This window comes from Drosophila sechellia, chromosome 3L (assembly GCF_004382195.2).
Source record: "Drosophila sechellia strain sech25 chromosome 3L, ASM438219v1, whole genome shotgun sequence".
NCBI lineage: Eukaryota > Metazoa > Arthropoda > Insecta > Diptera > Drosophilidae > Drosophila > Drosophila sechellia.
In genome coordinates, this window is record NC_045951.1 from 13,565,936 (window position 1) to 13,589,813 (window position 23,878).

General features: G+C 39.8%; 1 protein-coding gene and 1 long non-coding RNA gene across 4 annotated transcripts; one reads left to right on the forward strand and one right to left on the reverse strand.

The window, feature by feature from the left end:
- Window positions 1–110: 110 nt before the first annotated feature.
- LOC6605612 (ral guanine nucleotide dissociation stimulator-like 1) lies at window positions 111–23,877 on the reverse strand. 3 transcript variants are annotated; one of them, XM_032719967.1, is made up of 7 exons: window positions 17,802–18,560; window positions 7,037–7,591; window positions 3,679–3,780; window positions 3,036–3,419; window positions 2,460–2,972; window positions 2,236–2,388; window positions 111–2,176 (listed from the first exon to the last, which is right to left on the reverse strand). In XM_032719967.1, the coding sequence occupies exons 1-7, from the start codon at window positions 17,802–17,804 to the stop codon at window positions 1,031–1,033; spliced, it is 2,856 nt and encodes a 951-aa protein (XP_032575858.1). In that variant the 5' UTR covers window positions 17,805–18,560; the 3' UTR covers window positions 111–1,030. The 3 variants fall into 3 exon arrangements, with proteins under 3 accessions (XP_032575858.1, XP_032575859.1, XP_032575860.1); XM_032719968.1 differs by lacking the exons at window positions 7,037–7,591; window positions 17,802–18,560 and adding exons at window positions 20,297–20,671; window positions 23,555–23,877 and having other exon boundaries at window positions 115–2,176; XM_032719969.1 differs by lacking the exon at window positions 7,037–7,591 and having other exon boundaries at window positions 115–2,176; window positions 17,802–18,558.
- LOC116801293 lies at window positions 15,150–15,688 on the forward strand. Its single transcript, XR_004361920.1, has 2 exons — window positions 15,150–15,416; window positions 15,487–15,688. It is a non-coding gene; the product is annotated as an uncharacterized LOC116801293 (long non-coding RNA).
- Window position 23,878: the final 1 nt, after the last annotated feature.

A 23,878-nucleotide genomic window follows, 5' to 3' on the forward strand; every position in this document is an offset into this window, starting at 1 on the left:
AAGGATGATAAAATTAATCTTTAGGAAATGAATACTTTAAACTTGAACATACAGCCGCTACTTCACTTACTTTGGAAGGTATCCTTATTGCAAATACAAAAGTCACAGTATTCATTCTTTTGGTACAATTTATTTTTCAGAAGAACACAAATTATCGATTTTCACTTTTATATTTACAATATTCTTTTGTTTTCCTTCTTCTCTTTCGTTAACTTAAATTTTTAGTTAAATATTAATCATATTTAATATGTATAAATCAAAGCAGATTCCTAGTGTATACCGTAAGTGTATAATTGTTTCATTCTCTCATTAATTTTCAATGTAGATAACTTAGACAATCTGAAATACGGCATCTTATACGGCTAAAGTTATCGATAAAACATTATTTGTTGTTGTGCACTCCACTCGAAAAATGTTACATATAGTACTTATATTTAAATTGGTATTTATAATACACGTACTGTGGGTAAAAACATCTGTACAAATATTCTTTGTTGTTTGTGTTTTAAAGACCTCAAAGTTAAGTACAGACAATGAGAATCCTTAAACCAACTCAATATCCGATTCAAGATTCAAAATTATTGTACCACATTTAGAATATCAATGGTTGTATATAAGTAAATATACTTAATGTATATGTGTGTTTGTAAATATCAGCAAATATTCCAGTAGAGTCTCTGTATAATATATGTTTTGGATGGGGCTTTTAATCATATACAACTCAAGGCCTGCGAAAAATTAGAGATTACAAAGTTGGCTAAGTGATAATTGACAGCATTTGAAATAATAGACATCAATCGAAATAATCGGTAATCGCACTAATCGATTTCTTTTCTTCTACCATCCTTGCACTTTTCAATAAATAACTTAAACGAATTACGAACCTAAATAGAAATTGGTTTATCCAGTTTTGTCATGGGCGAGTTAAGCTCTAGCTATTTACAATTTCCCCCCAATGTATAATCCTTAACCCTCACTCCTCGCCCTCGTATCCCAGACACCACAATTGGGACAGAGGCACGGCTGTGGACTAGCTTCCTGCCACACCCTCTTCCTTTCGCGGTCTTAGAATGAAGTTGAGGTTGTAGTTCGTGTTAACCGCATAGTAGACATTCGCATTCTTCGGCATCACCAGTTCCTTGTCGGGTAGGACCTGCGCCAAAGTAAATCTATCCGGATCATCCTCCAGACCCAATTTAAGCATCGCATTTCGGATCACCTGCGGCGTGCGCTCGTTATTTCCCAGCATAATACTCTTGTACAGCACAATCCCGTCCAGCTCGATGTTGTCCGTTTCGTAGGTCACCCGAATGATATAGAAATCGGGAGCAGACTGAGGGGTTCCACTTGATGGTTGCACCAACTGAGCATTGATTTGGGGCGATCCACCATTCGTAGTGCCATTTCCGTGAGATTTCAGACCATTTCCCATGGACTGAGAGTGGGTCAGCTTGCCGGACTGCCGACCGCCAGAGTTACTGGAATCCAACGACAGATTGGACACACTACTCGAGGCGGACATCAAGGAAGCGTGCTGATGGTGGTCATCCCGGTCCAAGGAGTTATGTCTGGAGCTGGTACTACTGTTTAGTTCGCAGTAGAACTGCGATCCCGCTCCGCTGCTCGAATTCGAGTGTATGGAGTCAGTCTTGCGGTGGCCCATAATAGAAGCCGTCGATGAGGCGGTCGTGTTTGTTAAAGAGGTGTTAGTGCTGACCACCGATTTCCGTGGCGCCGGCGGTGGTGGTTCCAGTCGACAACTCAGCTCAAAGGCCTCTCGCTCATCAAACACTGGCATGGAGTTGAACCAATGATCAAAGAGCGCATCCGCCTGGAGATTATATGTGTTAGCTGCTCCCTGAAGTAACTTGATCTGGGCCAGAACCTCGAACTCTTTGCGCTTCTTGTCAAAGTTTATGAGCTTATTCTCGGTGAGGTAGTCCGGATTGGCCGTATGGATCATGGTCAGGTCGGTAAGGAATGTACCCAGATAGGGTATCGTTCCATGCGATGTTTGTGTTCCCAAATTCAAAATAAGCTTCTGCAGATGCCTATCGCTCTGATCACTGCCTGGATCTGGATTTTTGGCCGTTCCTTCTCGTTTCAGCACTTCTCGCAGAGTCCAAGCATTGTTATCCTCCGAGCAAATATTCGCCAGCTCCGTAAAGACTTCCATCTATGAGCAAAAGCATAATTAGTCTACAAATTAAGAATGTGTATGATACCACAACTTACCCTTTCTTTAGGCAGCACTTCCCAGATCTTGGAGAGGCGGTATATGGAATTGGAGTTTAGAGCCGAAATGATGGCTTTGAGCGAACTAAAGTTTTTGAGCATGCGCAACTCCTGGGCAATATCAATCCATCGTGAAATGTTCAGAGCGCGCTCCTGGTAATTAAAATCCAATCGGTAAATAATACTTAATAATTAATAGAATCATCATAATAAGAGACACCCACCTGAGGTTTCAGGCGATCGATCAGGATACTGGACACCACCCGGAAGAGCACCGCATTAAACTGGTTGATGGTGGCCACCACAGTCTCGGATCCTCCACTATCACGTCGTGCCCACGTGTGTCCGAGGCACTGGTGAGGAATCAGTCGCTTAAAGAGTTCCGTATCCATACGGGTCAACTGCTCAGCAAAATGCCGGACGGGCACGTGCGGGAAACGGAATGCCTGCAGAAAGTGGGTAGGTCCACGATAGATGGGCCCGTGTCCCATTGGCGAGAGGTACATGCCGTTGAACTGATCCGTGAGGTCATACGAAGAGCCATAGTGAGTGGGAATCATGAACTGCTGCATCTGTTGTGAGCGCGCTGCGGATAGCCAGGAATGACCATTGTTCTCCGAGCCACCGCTTCCTCCTCCATTTCCATAGAGAGACTGTTTGATGAGCCGCTCCAGACGATTCAGCACCTTGATGTGCAGATCGGATCGTTTCAGCCGCTTGGTGGCAAATGCCAAGATCTGTGGATATACATATTTGATCAATAAATATGACTTTTATATTTTGGCACACAATTTCCTTACCTGTTGCAGGTTATCCTCGTGCCAATCCTCCGGGAATCCATCCAGCCAGACGTGCAGCGCTGAGACTAGTGTTTTCTTGTGCTGCTCGTGAATGGAGGCATGGGGATCGTAGGCGGGATCCATGACCTGTCCATTTTGCTGAGCCTGCTCCAACTCCTCCAGGTGCTTCTCATGCAGAGCATCGTACCGCTGCGTCAGCAGACTGAGCACCTGCTTGGGCGTGGAGAAGGTGCGATAGGTGGATAGGAACACGTTGATGAAGGTGGACTCCAGCTCCCCGTCGTCGGTGGCTAACGCCTCCACCAATCGAGCCAATGTAGCCGCCTTTACGAAACGCACTCGTACAGTCTCCCACTCCAGATGGGAAATCTCATCATCTGAGTCCTGTAAAAAATGAAAAAACAATCAATTAGTGATAAATATATGTATTTTTATAGATTTGAAGATTTGTTAGTTTCGAGATACAAGATATTTTCGGGTGTATTCAATTATTTCATCATACATTTTCCCCACAGTTTCTATCTAATTGCAATTTACTTAAGAGTTTCGGTGACGTTTTAGCTAAAGATACGATATTTCTATCTTCAAATAGAGCTGCCAGCCCTTTCAGCCGTCCAGGTAATTGATATTGGGGATTACTCACATTGCTGGCTGTGGGCGTCGGTCGGTGGTATCGCACTTTCTTCAGGTAAACGGTGAAAATTGCATTCTTCTCGTGCTCTTCGCCCCAAAGGCGCCACGTGGGCTGCAAGGTAATGAAAAAGGAAAGTGGATTAGTCTTGCTGGCAGTGATTGCTTTTTATTTCGGCTTAAGTGCTTAAAGCGTGAACTCTGTGTGGAAACTTTGTTTTGACAGCGTCAAAATTGGCTTTACGTTTTTCTATCTGGTGAGGAAATTATATATGTATATAGATCTTCAACGTTCGATGTATTTAATAAATATATAATCAAATGATTTCTTAAATCTATGTCAAAGTCAAAGATCACGGCTTATTTATAGCCGATCAAGTGTATCATTCGTCTAAATATAGCTTCAGTATCCGACGTATTTTTAATTTATTTCCCCTTAATACGAGAGTTCAACAATTTTTAAATATTCCCAATATAAACATTAAGCCTCTGGATTTTTGCACACTGTTTTGAATGAGAAAAATATTTGTTTTTGTGGAAACTCGGTTGTCTGGCTGGCATTTCCATGTCCATTTCCGTTTCGTGTGGCATCTTTGGCAATGTTTAAGGCCCAAACAACATTTGTTCATGTCTGGTCGTGGTATTTTAATTGATACATAAATTCTTTGCTAATTTGTTGGATAGAGCACAACTAAATGTGTTTCGAAAGAGATGAAAATGGGAAATTTTTAAATTTGTTTCGGCTTATTGGAAATTAAACGCCTAATTAAAATTTATAAAAATCTAAGCAAAAATTGCGCAATTTAAAATTTCAGCTATAAATTGCTCATTGAAGTTTGTAGACAACAAAAAGTTGTCTTTTCCATAAGTTTCACGCGCATTTTTTCACGTATTTATACCACTTATTTCCCAAGGCCCTATGCCTCCGGAAAATGCCCAACATATTTGCGCTTAATCAACGTCGAAGCATTAAAATTCTAATTACAAAATTCCTTTTGTGTTTATGTAAAAACTATGTAAACACGTAGAAGACGGGCCCACATAAATGAGTGCATAAGTATTTAAATTGAAATTTACTCGCAGCAATGCCAAAAGCGTGAAAAAGCATTAAACGAGAACTGAATGAATAAACGAGCACGCAAAGTTCAGCTGTGAGTGGTGGCGCCCCCCAATAATAAACAGTAACAAAAGTTACAACAAAGCCGTGGATTAACACAAGTCACTATACAAAGATTTTCCTGCACGGAGAAAAAAGATCGAAGTTTCTAAGTTAAGTCCTTGTGGGTCCTTTAATACTCAGATATGGAAGATAGTTGCTAAACGAACTGGCAGATAGTTTTATCTTACTGCAATAGAATTCTAAACCTGCTTTGTTTCAATTGATAGTATTATATCTAATTATTCCTTATTTTATATTATTATTATATTATTATATTATATTTTATACAGTTTTATTCCTTACGAAGGTAAGGAATGCCCTTAGGATAATATGCTACATATTCCCTATTTTTTCTCTCTGCAATGCGACAACAGCAACAACATCCAGCTAGCTGACCCCAAACGAGAATCCCAATTGGATACAAAAACATAAACATGATTTGACGGAACAGGGGGCTCCACACACGGGCAGACCCAAGGGGTCATCCATCCATCCATCCATCCTAGACAGACAGACACGAATCTCGTGTTGATCCAATTAATTGCCCGCATGCGCTTTGATTACACGAAAACAAAGGCGAAGCAATTTGCTCAAATGTTTAGTTCACTTTAGCCAGGCAGCCAGCATTTCGTAAATTTTTATTGAAGTACTTTAATATTTCGTAAAAACATGGAACTCTACAAAATGAGTACACACTTCTTCAGGCCCAAGGCGTTAAGTGGGGGGAAAATTGTTGATGTTTTGTGTAATTGTGCATAAGATGTTGTGTGTTGCGCTGAGATGGATCTGGAAACAGCTGAAACATTTCCAAATGGCCTTGCAAAAAATATAAGACACGATGTGGCAATGTAAGGGCATTCAAAGTTAATCTATCTATCCATTTGCATTCAACAAATCATGTAGTAAGTACGCTTTTCAATAGCTGGGAAAAAATGATGTTTGACTAGAGCTTCCTGGTGAAAATGCTGTACATAAAATAAGAAACAAAATTGCAATTGTTTTTATCTAATTGTTGCTTAATTGCTGGTTTCTGTTTTATTTTTCGGCTGGCTGATTTACACACACTTCCCCTTCCCAAATTCATTAAGCATATGTACATACATACATATACAATGTGAAGGCAACGTTTAATCAATTCCGATTCGCGATCAGCGACTTTTTCTTAGCGGCATCTGCCAAAAACTTTGGCCGCTGTTCTTGATTCGCATTGTGGAAAACAGATACATATGTACATACATACAAACATATGTACACACATGTAGCGTATACGTATTTATTTAATTTATTTGTTATTTATTTGGCGTTTTTTGCTATGGATGCCTTTTACGCGCCGTTTTCATTTGGCTGTTTAATTAATGACGCATTATGGCAGCCCAGTTCAATTCCACATTTGCGTCAACAGTGTAGGAAATACTAGTACTGCTGCTTGAAAATGATTTAAAGCCATTTATTTGGTAGTAAATCAAATTATAATGGACATTGATTTATTGCCTGCAAGCTGAGAATTTGACTCAATACTACCAATTATTTTGGTACATCAGCATATTCAATTCAAACACTTAACTAAGATAGACTATGTTTTACTGAAAATACGATTAAATGTGTCCGGGTGACAATTTCATTCATTCACTTCCGCCTGTGAATTTCACTAATCTATTATTATCACTAAGTTCAAGTTCGTAGACAACAACTATCAGACACTTTGGCTATGTATTTAAGCTAATTTAATTAAGTTGCAACTAGAGTAGTTTCTAAACCACACTCCGAGATGTCTATTATTTTGAGAACTAGCAAATTAACAATTGCCACGACAATTTCGCTTCAATTATTTGTCTATTGCCTCAGCTCAGCGCCTTAAATTCTTGCATGCAACTCGAGCAATTAATTAGTGTCAATTAGGCAATCAATTGAGTAAACATAATTAAGCCGGATGTGACTCAGGTATCTGCAACTTAACGACTGTCTCATACTAAATACAGACAAAGAGAAGCAAAACATGATTCAAAAATGGCATGAACAAAAAAGTTGATTTGAATTATTACTCCATACCTCTTAAATTTAATGTGCCAACTAATTTTCGAATGATTAAGCTCAATTCATTTGTATATACTATATACTATTTTTAAAGAATTTTACTTTTTAGATATTATACACTCAACAGTAGATCACTGAAAATTCAATTAGCAATTATCAGATACTATGCCCCATTTACCTTTGTGTAGGTATAGTTTTTGGCATGCAGATCCTTGGTTTTCTTGGAGAGATTCCTCAAAGTGGCTCCCGTGCAGGCGCATAGATACTTCAAGCTGGCCACCACCTTTCGCTCCGCATTGAGAACCGCGGATGAGACATCCAGGTCGTCATAGGAGTGATACGAACTGTTCCTGCGCGGCTTGGCAGACGCGGATCTGGATCGCCGCTGCTTGGCTTCCTGGTGCTTTTGACACAGGTGAGTTGGCTCCACCGGGGTCATGGACTTTTTCCGCTGTCTTGGACAGGTGTGATGGTGATAGTGCCTCTTGGAATCCTTTGCATCCTGCTGCTGCTGCCGCTGCTGGTGGTAGGCGCAGGATTGGCTGGTGGTGTTGTTGTTCACCTGCCGCCAGTCATTGCTAAAGTCCGTGTTATCCAGCGGAGGCATCAGGGCGCGATTATATCCTGTCAGATCCTGCAGCTGATAGGCGCAGGTGTGACTCTTGATCAGAGCGGGCTTCTGCTGGTGCTTTTGGCTATGCGGGCATTTGCAGTTGGCGCGACTTGTGAAATTCTGCAGATTTAAGTTGTTGGGTTTGGTTGGATTTCATTTTTAAATATTATTTTGGGGGGGTGTTAAACTCTGAAGAGTTTGCTTTGTACTTGATCTTGGTCTCGGGCTGTGGTTCATTGATTGACTGCGACCCTCAACCCACTTGAGCTGTCTTCTCAGTTCGTTCACAGAGCCCCTGACCTTGGCTACGATTTGACTCCAAAGGCACACACGACCACAATCGAGTGGATTGTTCAGCTGTTTGATGTTTATGAGCTATTCACCCCAAAAAAAAACTACAAAAATACCCAAAAATAGACAAAAAACAATACTCCAAACAAACATACAAACGAAAAGTGTATCTTTGACAAGCGACTTTGTACTTCAAGTGGCGCTCACTACTCACTCATCCGCACCATATTTGGTTAATGGGAAGTCTTTGCCCCGCGAATCCCCTATCCCCTGGGGCAGATTTACAGGCAATCTTTTTTTAACCGTTTCATATTGTGTTAGGCGCGTTGTTCATCCCGGCCTATAATCGTAAACAACATCCCAAGTACGACGATTCCGGCCTCCCAATCGGGATGTGTTCAACTTTTACCAGGAAGTTATTACAGCCAACTAGTTTGTTTTCGTTGTTTTCGGGCCATAGTATTTCACGCCTATTGACAGCTGCGCACAGGTTTTGCCAATGAAATATATTCATCCGAAAATACTCTAGCAAAGGAACAGGAAAAGTTTCGAACAATAAACAGGCATTTCAAAAAATCAAGTTCAATACAAAAGTCTTCTAATCATATTCAATAATGCTATCTTCCGCAAATAATAATATTATTATTAGCTGCATCTTATGTCCAAATGATGGGTTAAACTTGAATATTCGCTCATAAAAAATTGAAAAAAATTATATTTTCAATACATTTTATAAATTTTTGCTTATAAGAATGTTTGTTTAATTATTATCTTTTCTTGAAGAGCATTTCCGCTTCGTTCAATTCCAAAGAAAGCTCCACAATATTTGCCTAGATAAATATTTTCATGTCTGTGGTGTGGAAACTGCGTTGCGCTTTCCTTTTCTCCATCGGTTTTATGGTTTTTACCTCGCCAGAGATGAACTGGCCCAGCCCATTTCATGTAGAGTTTAGCCATAAATTTAGGCCAACACCGACCATTTTGCAGTTTTGCTCAATTACAGGCCGTACCGGCTACATTGCCAATTACATAACTTGTTTCTGGCCAAATTCGTGCGAAGAGAAATGTCATTTGGTCGGTAGGTCTTTAAGCCACTCTATCTTGGCTAAGAAAAGACAAAAACAAATTATTCAAGAGGGGTCAGCGAAGTGCTCGTGCGTGAGGCAAGGGGAAAAAGGTCGGGTCCAGAGGTCCCGAATCTGGAACGTGCCTCGCGTGGCCACAGCAACAAAGTATACATATATGATGCCTTGAAATTAAATAAGCGTGAAATGCATCGAAGACCGAACAATCAAATACGCATCACGAAAATTAAATCGAGCGCAATCAAATACTCCAAATATATTCAAATGCCGACCGATAATTGAGGCACGTACGCCGGGCATGCGTCATTCGGTGGAGAAGAACTAGGATTTTCTTACCCTGAGCGAAACTATTAACTACATGCAATCTGAACAAAGCTCCAAAGTCGAGCATGAATAATGCCCATATGGGTTACGGATACAAATTTATTGGTCGAATTAGTTTTGTGCACTGAGCCGTTTTCAAATGCAAATTTATACTATAAAAACCAATTATATATCATAAGTTCGAGAAAAAAAAGAAATGTACTTAAAATACTGTTTGAATAAAAAGTACCAATTGTGAGACTAATTTTAAATGCCTCATTTAATTTGCTTAAATACTCCAAAAAATATAGATAGAAAACAATAGAAAAATTCGTAGTTCGAAATTTCCCAGCTTAACAATTAAGCTTTAACAGAACTTAGTAATGATTAGCCAGAATATTGCATATTATTTATTACGTAATATTTAGTAAGCACTGGGCTGCTGGCGATAAGAAATATGCTTTCTTATGAAGGCTTCTCCAAGTTACACTTTGAGCCCAGAACTGATTAGAATAAATCCTTCAAAGCTCCAGGCCAAGCAACCCAGACCCATATATGTATATATGTTTGTAAATATTCGCAATGCGCATACTTATGGAAATCATTTTGTTTGAGATGCCTTCGTCTAATCAATATGCATGTCGTGGCGAAAATAATGAGTATGCGTGTAGTCGCTGTTTACTTCTTCTCCAAGTTCCCTTTGCTATTATGCGTGTTCCTATTTATGAACACGTGGCGAAAATAATGAATGCGTTTAGTCGCCGTTTACTTCTTCTCCATGTTCCCTTTGCTATTATGCGTGTTCCTATTTATTGTCAATGTGTGAGGATGAATAGATGAATTATCTAGGACTTTGCAAAAACGAGAGCGATAGAGCTGTTGCTGAACGTGGCCACTTGCGCTGCTTGGTTAGAAAGGGAAAACTATATAATGAAAAGGAAATGCCAAAAATTGAGAAGAGACAAAGCAGGCTGCACGAAACGGGAGTGAGGTCATTAATCGTGGAGAAGCCAAAGCAGACGCAAGTGGACTCGTTGACTGCGCACAGCTGCATAAAAATTATATTGTGAAAAGAGTTATGAGCAACGCTGATATGGACGGACGGACGGACGGCGAGGACCCTGATATTCTTAACCCGACATCAGAAGTGGGATCTGTGCCACACCCTGCATTTTCTGAGGATCAGTGGCGTGCAGTAGTGGAAATGCAAAATCGGAATTTTGCTGAACTTGTAAAAATCATGCAAGTGACGCCGGCACGTGAGCAGCAACCTAGTTATGATGTTAAGCTACCCAAATTTAACCCTGATGCTGCATGCGTAGAGGCAGCAAAGTGGTGTTCAACAACCGATATAATTCTAACTGAGCACCCCCTTAAAGGAAGTAAATTGATCATCGCACTAAGTAACTGCATGGAAGGAACTGCATCTCAGTGGCTAACACAAATCTCGTACCAGGGTATGACTTGGCAAGAGTTCCAGGAATTATTTCTGCAGCGCTTTGAAACCGAAGAGACGCCGGCCGCTACGTTTTTAAATTTACTCAACAGCCGCCCGACTGCCGATGAATGTTACGCGGTGTATGCGAGTCGGCTGGTGACGACGCTGACTACAAAGTGGCGGAATATGGAAATAGAAGAAATTGCCGTTACAACTGTTCTTGCGCATATGGCAAACATTGACAGTCGTTTGCAGCGCGTCCTCTTCACATCCAATGTGCGTACCAGAAGTAAGCTACAGGCGGAGTTAAAAGCGTTTACGTTCGACAAGAAGCGACATGCTCGAGATGACAACCTTGGACCTGACCAGAAGAACCGTAAGGCATCGCCAGTTGTATGCCACTTCTGTTCAAAGCCGGGACATCGAATTGCTGAATGCCGAAGTAAAATGCGACAAGATAGACAGGCGAAACCGCAGCGTGAAAAATCAAATGTTACGTGCTATCGGTGCGGCCAACCGGGACATTTCTCCAACCAATGCCCGAAAAACGGAAGTGCAGCCAAACAAGATGTGACTCAACAGAAGACTGTTAACCAATGTTGTGTGATTGAGCCAAAGGGAAGCTTGCATCAACGAGGTGAGATCTATCCAATTTGTTTCGATTCCGGTGCAGAGTGCTCCCTTATTAAAGACGACATTAGCAATAAGTTATCTGGTAAACGTATAAACAATACTGTAATGATAAAAGGCATTGGTGGTGGCAGTGTGTGCAGTACATTGCAAATCTTGAGTGAAGTCACTATAAACGAAAATATTATGGAAATATTATTTCATGTAGTCCCGAACGAGCAAATGAGGAATGATATTCTGATAGGGCGAGAAATACTTAAACAAGGCTTTTATGTAATTTTGACATCCGATAATTTTAAAGTTGTAAAATCAAAAACTGTTAATAATTGTTCCGTTACTGAGCGATCGTTTACTTTGTCCGATATTGACACCGAATTAGTCGACAATGAGAAAGCTCAATTAATTGAGTTACTTGAAAAGCACTCGACTTCATTTACCAACGGGATACCTCATACTCGAGTAAATACAGGCGAAATGAAAATCCGTTTGATTGATCCAACTAAAACTGTTCAGCGCCGACCTTATAGACTTAGCCCCGAAGAGAGAGAAGTAGTGCGAATGCAGGTGAGCGAATTGATAAGATGTAATATTGTTCGCCCAAGTTGCTCTCCCTTTGCTAGCCCCATGTTGCTCGTCAAAAAGAAGAACGGAACCGACCGTCTATGTGTTGATTTTAGAGAGCTAAACTCGAACACGATTTCGGATAAATACCCCTTGCCGCTTATCAGCGATCAAATTGCTAGACTTCGCGGAGCAAATTATTTCACATGCCTGGATATGGCAAGTGGTTTCCACCAAATCCCGATTCACCCTGAATCCGTGGAATATACTGCATTTGTGACCCCAGACGGCCAATTTGAATTTCTTACAATGCCTTTTGGCCTCAAAAATGCGCCATCTGTTTTCCAGCGCGCAGTCATAAATGCACTTGGTGACCTTGCTAACTCTTTTGTAATCGTTTACATGGACGATATAATGGTAGTATCGCCAACCAAGGAATTGGCTTTGGAAAGGTTAAAAACTGTTTTGAATGTTCTTACAAAGGCTGGTTTTACCTTTAACCATGCTAAATGCAGTTTTCTCAAAACAACGGTTCAGTATTTGGGCTATGAAGTGCGAGCGGGAGAAATTCGTCCGAATGTGCGAAAGATAGCTTCATTAAGCTCCTTGCCTCCTCCTCAAACTGTCTCCGGCGTTAGACAATTCATTGGCTTGGCCTCTTACTTTCGCAAATTCGTGCCTGGATTCTCCCAACTTATGAAACCATTGTATTCACTTTCGTCTGGTAGCGGCAAGATTACATGGAGCGCTGAGCTGGAAGAGATCAGACTTAAAGTTGTGACGATCCTCACAAATGAACCTGTTCTGGTAATCTTCGACCCGCAATATCCTATTGAGTTGCACACTGATGCAAGTGCCTGTGGATATGGAGCGATACTTTTGCACCGTATAGAAAGTAAGCCCCATGTAATCGAATACTTCAGCAAAACAACTACCTCTGTTGAATCTAGATATCACTCCTACGAGCTGGAAACCTTGGCAGTGGTAAAAGCCGTTAAACATTTTCGCCATTACCTAATTGGCCGTGAGTTCGTTGTCTATACAGACTGCAATTCATTAAAAGCTTCTCGCACAAAAATAGATTTAACACCCAGAGTTCACCGCTGGTGGGCCTACTTACAATCGTTTAATTTCGAAATTCAATATAGAGAGGGTAAGCGTATGGCTCATGTGGATTTCCTATCAAGAAATCCTTTATCACCCGAACACATTTTGTCAATAAACAAGATTCCCGAAAAACGAGTAAATCTGTCTGAAATTTCAAGTACTTGGCTTCTTGCTGAGCAACGGTTAGACCTTGAGATAATAGAAATAGTTAACAAATTGGAGTCAGATGAATTGGCTGAAAATTTGGCCAAAACGTATGATTTGCGAAAAGGTGTATTATATCGCAAGGTCCAAAGACGAGGTAGAACAAGTTATTTACCAGTTGTACCCAGAGCTTTCAAGTGGTCAGTAATTAACCAGGTACACGAGTCGATAATGCATTTAGGGTGGCAAAAGACACTTGATAAAGTGTACCAGTATTATTGGTTCGCTAAAATGAACAAGTATGTTCGAAAATTTGTTTCAAACTGCATAACTTGTAGATCAGTGAAATCATCTTCCGGGAAGGTTCAGGCGGAACTTCATTCCATTCCGAAGACAAGTATACCGTGGCACACCATCCACATAGATATAACGGGTAAATTAAGCGGCAAGAGCGATTTGAAAGAGTATGTCATTGTTCAGATCGATGCCTATACAAAGTTTGTTTATCTGTATCACACCTTAAAGATAGATGCCGAAAGCTGTGTTAATGCTATGAAATCTTCTATATCCTTATTTGGAGTACCAGATCGCATCATCGCCGACCAGGGCAGATGTTTTACTAGCTCTAAGTTTTCCGAGTTTTGCGTATCGCAGAAAGTTGAACTTCACTTGATTGCTACGGGAATGAGCCGTGCAAATGGGCAAGTGGAACGGGTGATGGAAACACTGAAAAATTTGTTGTCAGTGGTAGAATCAAGTCAACGGTCGTGGCAGGACGCACTTGGCGAAGTCCAACTTGCACTGAATTGTACAATTTCTCGTGCCACTGAGGCAAGTCCGTTAGAAATGTTAATTGGTAAACAGGCTCGACCCCTTGGATTAGTTCCCCCATGTGAGACCGAATGTGAAATAGATTTGGCAACTGTTAGAGCTCATGCGACAGAAAATATGAATTCCTTAGCGTCTTACGACAAATCCCGATTTGATAGCAGTAGGGCAGCCGTTGACAAACACCACGTAGGTGACTATGTGCTATTGAGGAATGAAGAAAGACACCAAACTAAGTTAGATCCGAAATTCAGAGGACCGTTTTTGGTGACTGAAGTATTAGAGGGTGACAGGTATACACTAAAGTCGTTGACGAGTAACCGATCGTTCAAGTATTGCCATGAAGATATACGTAAAATGCCGGATGCAGAAATCCCGAATGAGTTAAACGAGAATGTAGAGCAATAGCTGAAATATAGAAACAGTTGAATGAAAAGAAAAGCCCGCCAATGAGTTCTTTTGTGAACGAGAGATATCCGTCTAGGTGAGACGATGAATTGTGAGTTATCCGTCTAGGTGAGACGATGAATTGTGAGTTATCCGTCTAGGTGAGACGATGAATTGTGAGTTATCCGTCTAGGTGAGACGATGAATTGTGAGTTATCCGTCTAGGTGAGACGATGAATTGTGAGTTATCCGTCAGGTGAGACGATGAATTGTGAGTTATCCGTCAGGTGAGACGATGAATTGCGAGTTATCCGTCCAGGAGAGACGATGAGTTTGGATTGAATTAATAATTAAGTGTGTGTGAACTGGCGGAAGATCGATTTATAGAAATCGATAAATGATAATGTTAAGATAAGTTGTAAGCTGATTTATTACTGATCAATGGAACTGAATATGAAAACAGAATAAGTTATCCCAGCAACAATGAAATAAAAGCTGTTTTGTTTCTTCACAGAATTAAGATTTAAGAAATACACCTAAGAAAGTCAAACTAATGAAATTAAATGTTATTGAATTGTGATGAAAGTATGTGATCTTGATATCTTGGTATCTCGGTATCAAAAGCTTACACGAGGACGTGTAAATGTCAGAATGGCCGTGTCGTGGCGAAAATAATGAGTATGCGTGTAGTCGCTGTTTACTTCTTCTCCAAGTTCCCTTTGCTATTATGCGTGTTCCTATTTATGAACACGTGGCGAAAATAATGAATGCGTTTAGTCGCCGTTTACTTCTTCTCCATGTTCCCTTTGCTATTATGCGTGTTCCTATTTATTGTCAATGTGTGAGGATGAATAGATGAATTATCTAGGACTTTGCAAAAACGAGAGCGATAGAGCTGTTGCTGAACGTGGCCACTTGCGCTGCTTGGTTAGAAAGGGAAAACTATATAATGAAAAGGAAATGCCAAAAATTGAGAAGAGACAAAGCAGGCTGCACGAAACGGGAGTGAGGTCATTAATCGTGGAGAAGCCAAAGCAGACGCAAGTGGACTCGTTGACTGCGCACAGCTGCATAAAAATTATATTGTGAAAAGAGTTATGAGCAACGCTGATATGGACGGACGGACGGACGGCGAGGACCCTGATATTCTTAACCCGACATGCACATATATGTATTGCACTCGATTCGTACCAAGCCCCAGAATTCAAATACACTCATTTCATTCACGATTATTATTACAGCGAATGCCAAACGAGACCAAATGAAACAGAACACGACTCGGCGAGGAAATGACGATTTGCATACGGCTGTTATTTTACCTTTTGAGTTCGAATGATTCATCAGAAAATACCCAGCCCGTGAAAAAAACTGCGGCAGAAATAAGGCTCATTAAGTAATGAAATATTATAGTATTATAATGCCAGACGACGGGCAATTGTCAAACATATTCGTGTTTGTGTATACAAGCCGCCCAATTATAAAGAAATAACATCCAAGTATGAGGGGGCGCCTGATTGGTCGGCCCACATCATCATCATCTGTCTATATATAGAGCAGGTGACCTTTCCTCCAGAAAAGCGTGTGGGTGGCGTTTTCTGCTTTTCCGCCAGGGGGGTTTCTCTCAATTACAGATCTTCGCAAAAATAGCCAGAAACCAAAACAAAGGAGAGTCGAACCGCAACATCAAAGCGGTTGGATGGATGGCCAAATGCATTTGCATTTGGGGTGAATTTATCAACAAACAGCAATACAGCTGAGGTCACAATATTGAAAGATTAAAAGTGAAAATACTTCTAAGGAAATATATCAATATTTAAATGTCTCTGAGATATTAAAAGAGTATCAAGCTTGAGATATTAGATTTTTAAGTAAAAGTATTGTAATTTGTATCGATGTAAAAACAGTTTTTTGAGAATTTCCTAGTTCTTGGCGGCAATAGAATAGAAATAAGCAATACATTTTGGTTGTCTTGAAAAATGAAAAGACATTTATTTTGACCGCAATTGTAGACACAAATCTCTATTTTTAAATCGACGACCCCTGGCACGAGTTTTGTGAATTGCAGCAACAGAAGCAGCATCGGTAAAAAAAAAACAACGCAAAACAAAATTGAAAACGCCAAGGGAAAATAAGCGACTGAAACTAAACACCAGTCTCCCCCTGCCCTCTGTCATCCCTGCATGACTGACTGACTAAATGACTGACTGGCTAAATGACTCTGACTGACTGTCAGTTACATGTGACTGCATCCGACGCAGTCAACTTGACAACATTTGCTGCTCCCTCGGTGCACATAAAAAAATGAAGGGAATTATGATCAAATTTAATTGCATCGGCCTACTGACACAGGTTCATCAAGATTTTACATCGTTTGCGTTCAGGAGAAATTAAAGAAAAAGCATTATTTGTCATTAGATATTCTATCCCTAATGTCTGTCTTTTTCGCTATATTACAACATAACGAATATGCCACATCCTGTTGCAATTTTTAATTCCAAAAACCATAATTCATATTCTTTCGGCTATTATCAAACCACATCCGTTGGGCAGCAGCAGAGATGATGTGCAAACAATACAAAAACATATCAACCTAAGCTAAAGTTTGAGCCACTGAGCATAGCTCCCCACGTAAATTATTTTTATTTTATTTTATGCATTCCCCCATCATTCGCCAGTGGGGAAAGGAAGGGGCGGAGCTTTTGTTTTGCATACAATGGGAGCTGATAAATGATTTCGAGGGGCACTCCGCATAAATGGATGATAAAGCAACGAAAATATAACTGGGACTGCAACTGAAATGATCTCAAACTGATTCACCTTTAAATTCATAACTTTAATTCATTAACTTCCATCTTCGAAACAAATTATATTCAAGAATACCCTACACATTTGTTCCCAAGCATAAGTATAGCAATTTTGAATGCTTTTTAATTAGCATATATATTCTCGAAACTCCCAAAACAAAGCTTCTCCAAGCTCGGCAGTTCCCATATGATTCATTTATAACTTGTAAAAAATTCCCTACTTTTATCGATTCCTATTCCTTCCCTCCCAAAAAAGGTGTTTTATTTCTGGACTCCACTTAGGCGTAAAGTTTCCATACCATTGCCTTTTTGCCCATAATCATTGTTGACATTTCCTTGTGAATCGACACCAAGACACTACTACAGTAATCCCTCTCCACACAAGACCAGATCAAGTACACAGCAACTAGTTTTCAGGGTTGAAAATTCTCGGACAAAAAAAGGTGCGCATTATCGATAATTATCCATGTCGTTGATTTAAGGGCGAGGGTCAATAGTAATAAAAAACAAGCCACCTAAAACTGACATACCCTCACAATGGTGTTGCACTACAATGTTTTTATCTTATCTGGGGTACCGGTGATTTGCAAATTGCAAAAATATGATGTGTTTGTTTGAAATACATTATTAAAATAAAAAACATTTCAATGTATCCAACGTTCGAGTGACCACTGTAAGGGCAGGATAAGAACCAATAGATCTAAAGTGCGCTCCTTTCTAATCCGGCCTGATGGATTGCTCTGTTATTTTACCATTTGAGATTGGCTTATGTTCCTTGAGAAATGTTGCTGAGATTTCCACGGATGCGCTGCTTGGATTTTCCTATCCGTTATCCTCTTCTCGTCGGTTCGCTTTAATTTACACGTCTCCTTTAATGGCTTCTGGTGTTTTATTTTTACACCCAAGTGCAGTTCAATGGGTGGTGGGGGGGGGTGGTGTATAAGTAGTAAAAGGCAAGTAAAATCGATATTCCTGCTGCTCTTTTTTGTTCTGGGCTTCTGTATTCTGGCCGCTATACCGTTGTTCAGCTTCCTGGGAACGATGAGTCAACGGGACATAGAGAAACACACCCAGGAGCAGCAGAGGTGGGGGGTTGATATTATTGGTATTTGTTCTCCGGTTAGTGGTTAGTGGTGAATCCTTGGTCCGCGAAGAAGGGTTCGTTGCACTACGTCTATGCGTCTGCCTGGCAGTCTCCTCTTTGCTCTCGTGCTTTAGCACGCCTTCCCTACTATTTATTTGTTTTCACTTTTATCTCTTTTTCCTTTTGCTAATGCTGCACTCGCACACACGTAAACGGCGATTTTCGGGATACCGCTTGCATTTTCATTCGCTTGGTTGAAAATCTCAACATGAGATATCCATGTTATTACAAAAACATTATACAAAATTCACATTCGGGGGTTTATCCACTTGGAAAAGGGGTGCGTAGGGGGCGCAGAGCGTAAAACGCGCGCGAGACACACACACAAAGCTCTCGGCAGAGAGACACGCGACACAACCGCCGCCAACAACAGTCGAAGACGAACTCTGCCCGCTTAGAACAAACGACCGCCCGAAACCCCATCGTCTGTATCCAACTCTCGCTTACTCTCTCCCACTCGCTCCCTCTGTCGGGGATCCACTCTCTGCCATTAAGAACACAAGCATTTTCGGGGGATGTTCTTACTCGACGGATGTAACTGTAGCATCCCCGTTCTCTCAACTGCGTGCTCTCTTTGGATTTTCTCAGGTACTCAAGTTTTCGACCGTGGGAACTTCTAGCAAAGCACCCACTATGGTTTTACACCTTCCGTGAAGGTATATTAGGTTTAACGAAAAACTACAAACACAACTACATATTCTCGCAATTTACATTTTTTAAGGTAACATTTTTTTTTTCAAAATAAACTGTTTACCATTTACCATTGAATTGGTAATTGCTTTTATTTTTAATTTCTTTTGCACTATGGTAACTTGGTCTTTAAAAACTAATTTTTTAAAAACACATTCTTAGTGACCGTTGACATGCTAATTAAGTTTTTTAAAATAAATACACGGTATATAAATGTCCTATCAGAACAAACTAAAAATTCTTACTTGCTCTGGCCATTCGCGCTCTGTTTATGTTTTTTCTGATGAGCAGTTGACTGGCTTGTTTGTTTCTAATCAGAACTCTCTCTCTCAACCACTCTCTCTGTCAATGTTTAGTATTTTTTGGTATATTTTGGGGCAACTTACACTGACCCCCACAATATCATTTGTTTTCATTATCGCTTCACATTTATCAATGGAATTTATGGACCTCCTAAAACTTTAAGACCTGGAGGATTTTTTTCCCAAATTTTTGATTAATGCCAACAAAGAAATTTAAATAATTTTCTTCCATGTTTTGTTTGGCATTTTAGGCGGTCATTTGACCAACCGTTCAAACATGTGAACTGGAATGACATAATTATGGAAATGGGAATACCTGAGTGTTGTCTGGTATTTGGTAACGATTTAAAGAAAGCTGGCGGGGAAATCAATAAGCAGAAATATTAATAAAACGTGCATTTACGTAAGCGCCAATCAAACGGTGTCTGTTTTGTTTGTTGCTTTGTAGACATTGGATAAATATTCGAGCCCATAAGCACGTCAATTGATCAATTAGCGAATGCAACAAGTTTCAATATAAAAGAGCCACTGATATTTGTTATGCACTTGGGGATGCTGATAACAAATTTTATATAAAGGTACAAAAAGAGATCAATTAAAGATTGACCCACAATGAGCTTGATGATGTTGGTGTTAAAATAATACGGTTTACGCTTATGGTAAATTTATTTAAAATTATTATTGCTCTCCCTATCAGAAATTATAGGAAGTAATATTTTCAAACGGAAACGTCATAATATATATATAAACTTTAGTCATACGAAAATAATGCTCTTGAGAAAGCGTTCTTGATAATAAATTTCACAAAAATTATAATGTGGTATACTCTATTTTTAGTTTCAGTAACTTATACATACAAATATATGTATTCGATCTTTAATTCGATTTTTTGGTACCACTTTAATCAAAATGTTGGAACATATTCAGTTTTCATAGACTTGGTCTATCGACTATTTGATCAAATAATTAGCAGACCTCGGCCAAAAGCATCCACACAAAGTTCGGTGCTCTGCGAGATACTTTCAAAATGACTTTCTATGCATTTCCCTGTTACTTTCTACGCTTGCTATATACTAGAGTACATGAACAAGATAATGGGTTAGCTACTCACCAAACTGTCGGCCACATTTTGACTCATTATAGTCTGCAGCGTTGACGATGGCCAGATGCTGCAATTACTTCAAGGTGCGTGCTGCTCAAAATCTGGTGCGATGCAATTTCCGATGGTGGTGTTGTAGATGCTGATGATAATAGTGATGATGACTGGTATCTGTCGGATACGCGCATTTTGGCTTGGCACAGCTAACGACGAACAATGACTCGAAAGCACACTCTTTGGGCGGACACGTGTAACGCGATTACTTATTTATTTTCTTTTGGGTTGTGCAATTCAATCGGCCAAGCGGATGTATCTGCAAGATACGCGACCAAACTTGCAATCGGATCGACACAAATTTCAAGTTTTCTTTTCCATTTCGTTACCAAACTGCAAGAAAGCGACAAAGCATTCGGGTGAAAACCATTTCAGCTCAATGGAAAGTGCGACAGTAGCAGCAGCCCGTAAATGAAACGGTCAATAAAAGTTAAAAAAATAACGAAGTTATAAAAAATGAGCCACAACCGAACGCGCACACATAGTTGGCATTCCAGAGGCTTAGAAGCCAAGACCGCGGAGACCAAGCGCCATCGAACGCCCAGCAACAACTAACCCGCAAAGCCACTCGAATAATATGAATGCGGTTTGAACGTGGCGCGCAACTGATTTACGATATTCGCTAGGGAGCTACAGTGGGACGAGTTTTGAGTGATTCGAAAAAAAAACTATTTTTTCGTTTTGTAAAGCTGCCTACAACTACAATGATTTAAGGCCCAACAAATATATGAATTTTATAATACTAACCCAAAAAAAAACACTATAATAAGCTTTAAATCTTTAATCTATTAGGAAAAGTAATTACTCATATCCTACGTTCTCCTCCTGCTGAAGTTCTGCCAATTCCACTGTGCCAATCTACAAAAGACAGCAACTGTGGAGTTGACAGCACCTAATGATGGATTTCTTTTTTACGACTCGTAATCGCAGTTACCCCTTTTTGCTGCGAGGAAAGAGTTGCTCGAAAGATAGCGGCTCGACTCGAATTATTTAGCTAACGCAAAACAAAAATATTAATGAAAGTTTTTTTTTCAGCAGAGCCGTTGTTTTTGCTAGTTTATGCTTCTACCTGTTCGCATTGGATCGCTGACTTGGTATGTATGTGTGTGTTCTGAATAGTTCCCGCAGACATATGTACATGAAAAAATGCGGAAAATGTTTGGTCAGACAATACCTGGCCCAAAGAAAAGAAAACAAAACAAACGAAGGACAGGTAGACGAATATCGTCAACATTAAGAGGCTTGCCAAACGCACAGGGAGAATCGGAGAAAGATACAAAATCTGAGAGATCCGCATTCAGAGAACGCCGAACCGATCAGATGTTTAATGTTTCCATGCTTGAAAGAGAGAACGAACCTTTAAGTCTAGCGAATATCGTAGGCATAGGTTAGAGTTGTACCTTAAAAAACCATTAAGAAGCAAATAAGCATTAATTATTCATTTTATATTTAATTTCAAACGGATATTTCCAACTGGCTCAAAAATTAAGTGCATTAGGGTCGCATATTAATATGCTCGATTAAAAAATTTTAATAACTTTTTCAAATAGAGCTAAAGACTCACATTTCAGTGTCATTAGGGGCAAGTCTGTTTGGCCAAACACAAACAAAACTTGAAAAATCATCAACCTTGATTACCTTGAGCTCGGAGTGAACCTTCTCAAAGTCCCATAATAACAAGAAGAAGATGAGTTGCACAGAGAAAAATACGTAGGTCATTGTTTTTCGTTTCTATTGAGTCCAAAAAAGTACAGAAAATATAGATATATTTTAAATAAGCGTAGGATAAACATGTTTCTTATATTTCAAACAAAAAAGTTACACTTTTTAAGGAACTTTTTTTCTTTTTTTCATGTGCGGCTTTAATGCCAAGCTAAGCTCTTAATTATAAGTTGCTCCCCCTATTGCCATATCCCTATACACGTCTTTTTCCCCCTAGTAAGTTCTTAGAACCAGAAGACATCATCAATTCATTAGCAATTTAAATTTTAAACAAAAGTCAAAACAAGCTGCTCGACGTCAGCGTTTCGCTCTTTACTCTCTTCCAATTCTGCCGTTCTGTCAGCTTGGCGAGCTTTTTGCGAAATTGGTTGCTGTTTTTTATTTCGCGTTTCGCCTTTTTGTTTCTTACACCTCCACACAGCTGAGCTGGGTATCCATAAACGATATAAAAATATTTATGTATGTTCCAGACCCAGTGATACATGGGCTATATTGAATTGCTGTTGTTGGGCTTTATTGACATATGGAAATTCTGAATCGGTGGCTTATTTACTCGACAATCACTTAAATTTTGGCCTGGCTTAAACTGAATTAACTCTCTCCCACTCTCCTTCTCTGCTACTCTCATTCGCTCTCCCTCTGGCGATTGCAATCATGATCTCACTCGGTTGTAGTTCTCAGTGTTTTTTGCCTTACGATATCAAATTGCTTTATTAGCCAAAAATAAAAGGCAAAAGTCGTTTTTATTTCTTAGTTTTTGTTGTTCTGTTTTCCTATTTTTGTTCGATACCATTTCTGTGATTTCGTCTTTGTCACTTTAACACTCGTTTCGAACGTGTTTTTCGGCAGTAACACGCAAGCAGTTCTAAAAATTGGTAGCTTTTGATATCAATTTATCTTCAGATCAATTTGGCATGTTTCTAGACTTTATTTTGCCGTTTAGGTAGAGGAAAATTCCGTTATTATAAAATGATTTGGCATTTTTGCAAGCAATAAATTCGTTTTACTTTTTTAATTTGTTTCTGGCTATTTAATTGTTAATTCGTGATCTTGGTATATATTTATTTTTTGGTCGTTACTTTTCAGACTTTTACTTTACTTTAATATTGGTTAACATCCATTGGTGGTGTTTCCCCGACAACTTCACAATTTTCTAGTTAATTTTATAAACCTTTTTGTTGACTATCTCCTGGGCCAACAGCTCAAAAAACACGTTGCAATTGGCAACTGGTTTACAGCTATGCAACGGCAAGCGCACACACTCGCGGCTATATCTTTATGTACACACGCTTGCGAGCGTCTAGGTAGACACAAACACGAGAGCAAACAAATGTTGCAGGTGTGTAAATGCCAATTTTTTCACTATATGCAGGCATCTTTTGTTAATATGTTTTATTTTTTTCATTTATATTTTCGTGTAACTTGCGCCATTAATTGTAATTATTTGATTGGGTATTTTCGATAAGCAAAAAATTCAGGGATTTCGTTGTATACCTTTTAGATTTTCATGCTGCTTGATTACATATATATTTTTTGTTGCTGCCACTTTTGTGCACTTTTTTTCACACACAAACTCGAAACAGAAAATGCCATTAATGATACCGCTGCTGTTGTTGTTGTTGTCTTGAGCACTGGAAATTTTCGTTACGCTTTGGCAGACATTACGAGCCACGCTCCGCATCCGCGATCCCCAATCCACAACATCCGCAATCCGCTAGCGATATGATGGCTATATCTATATTGTTGTTGCCGCGGTTTTTTGGACTACTGGGATCCGAACTCGGACTCGTCTATCTTTGGTTACACGTAGTTTGCGAC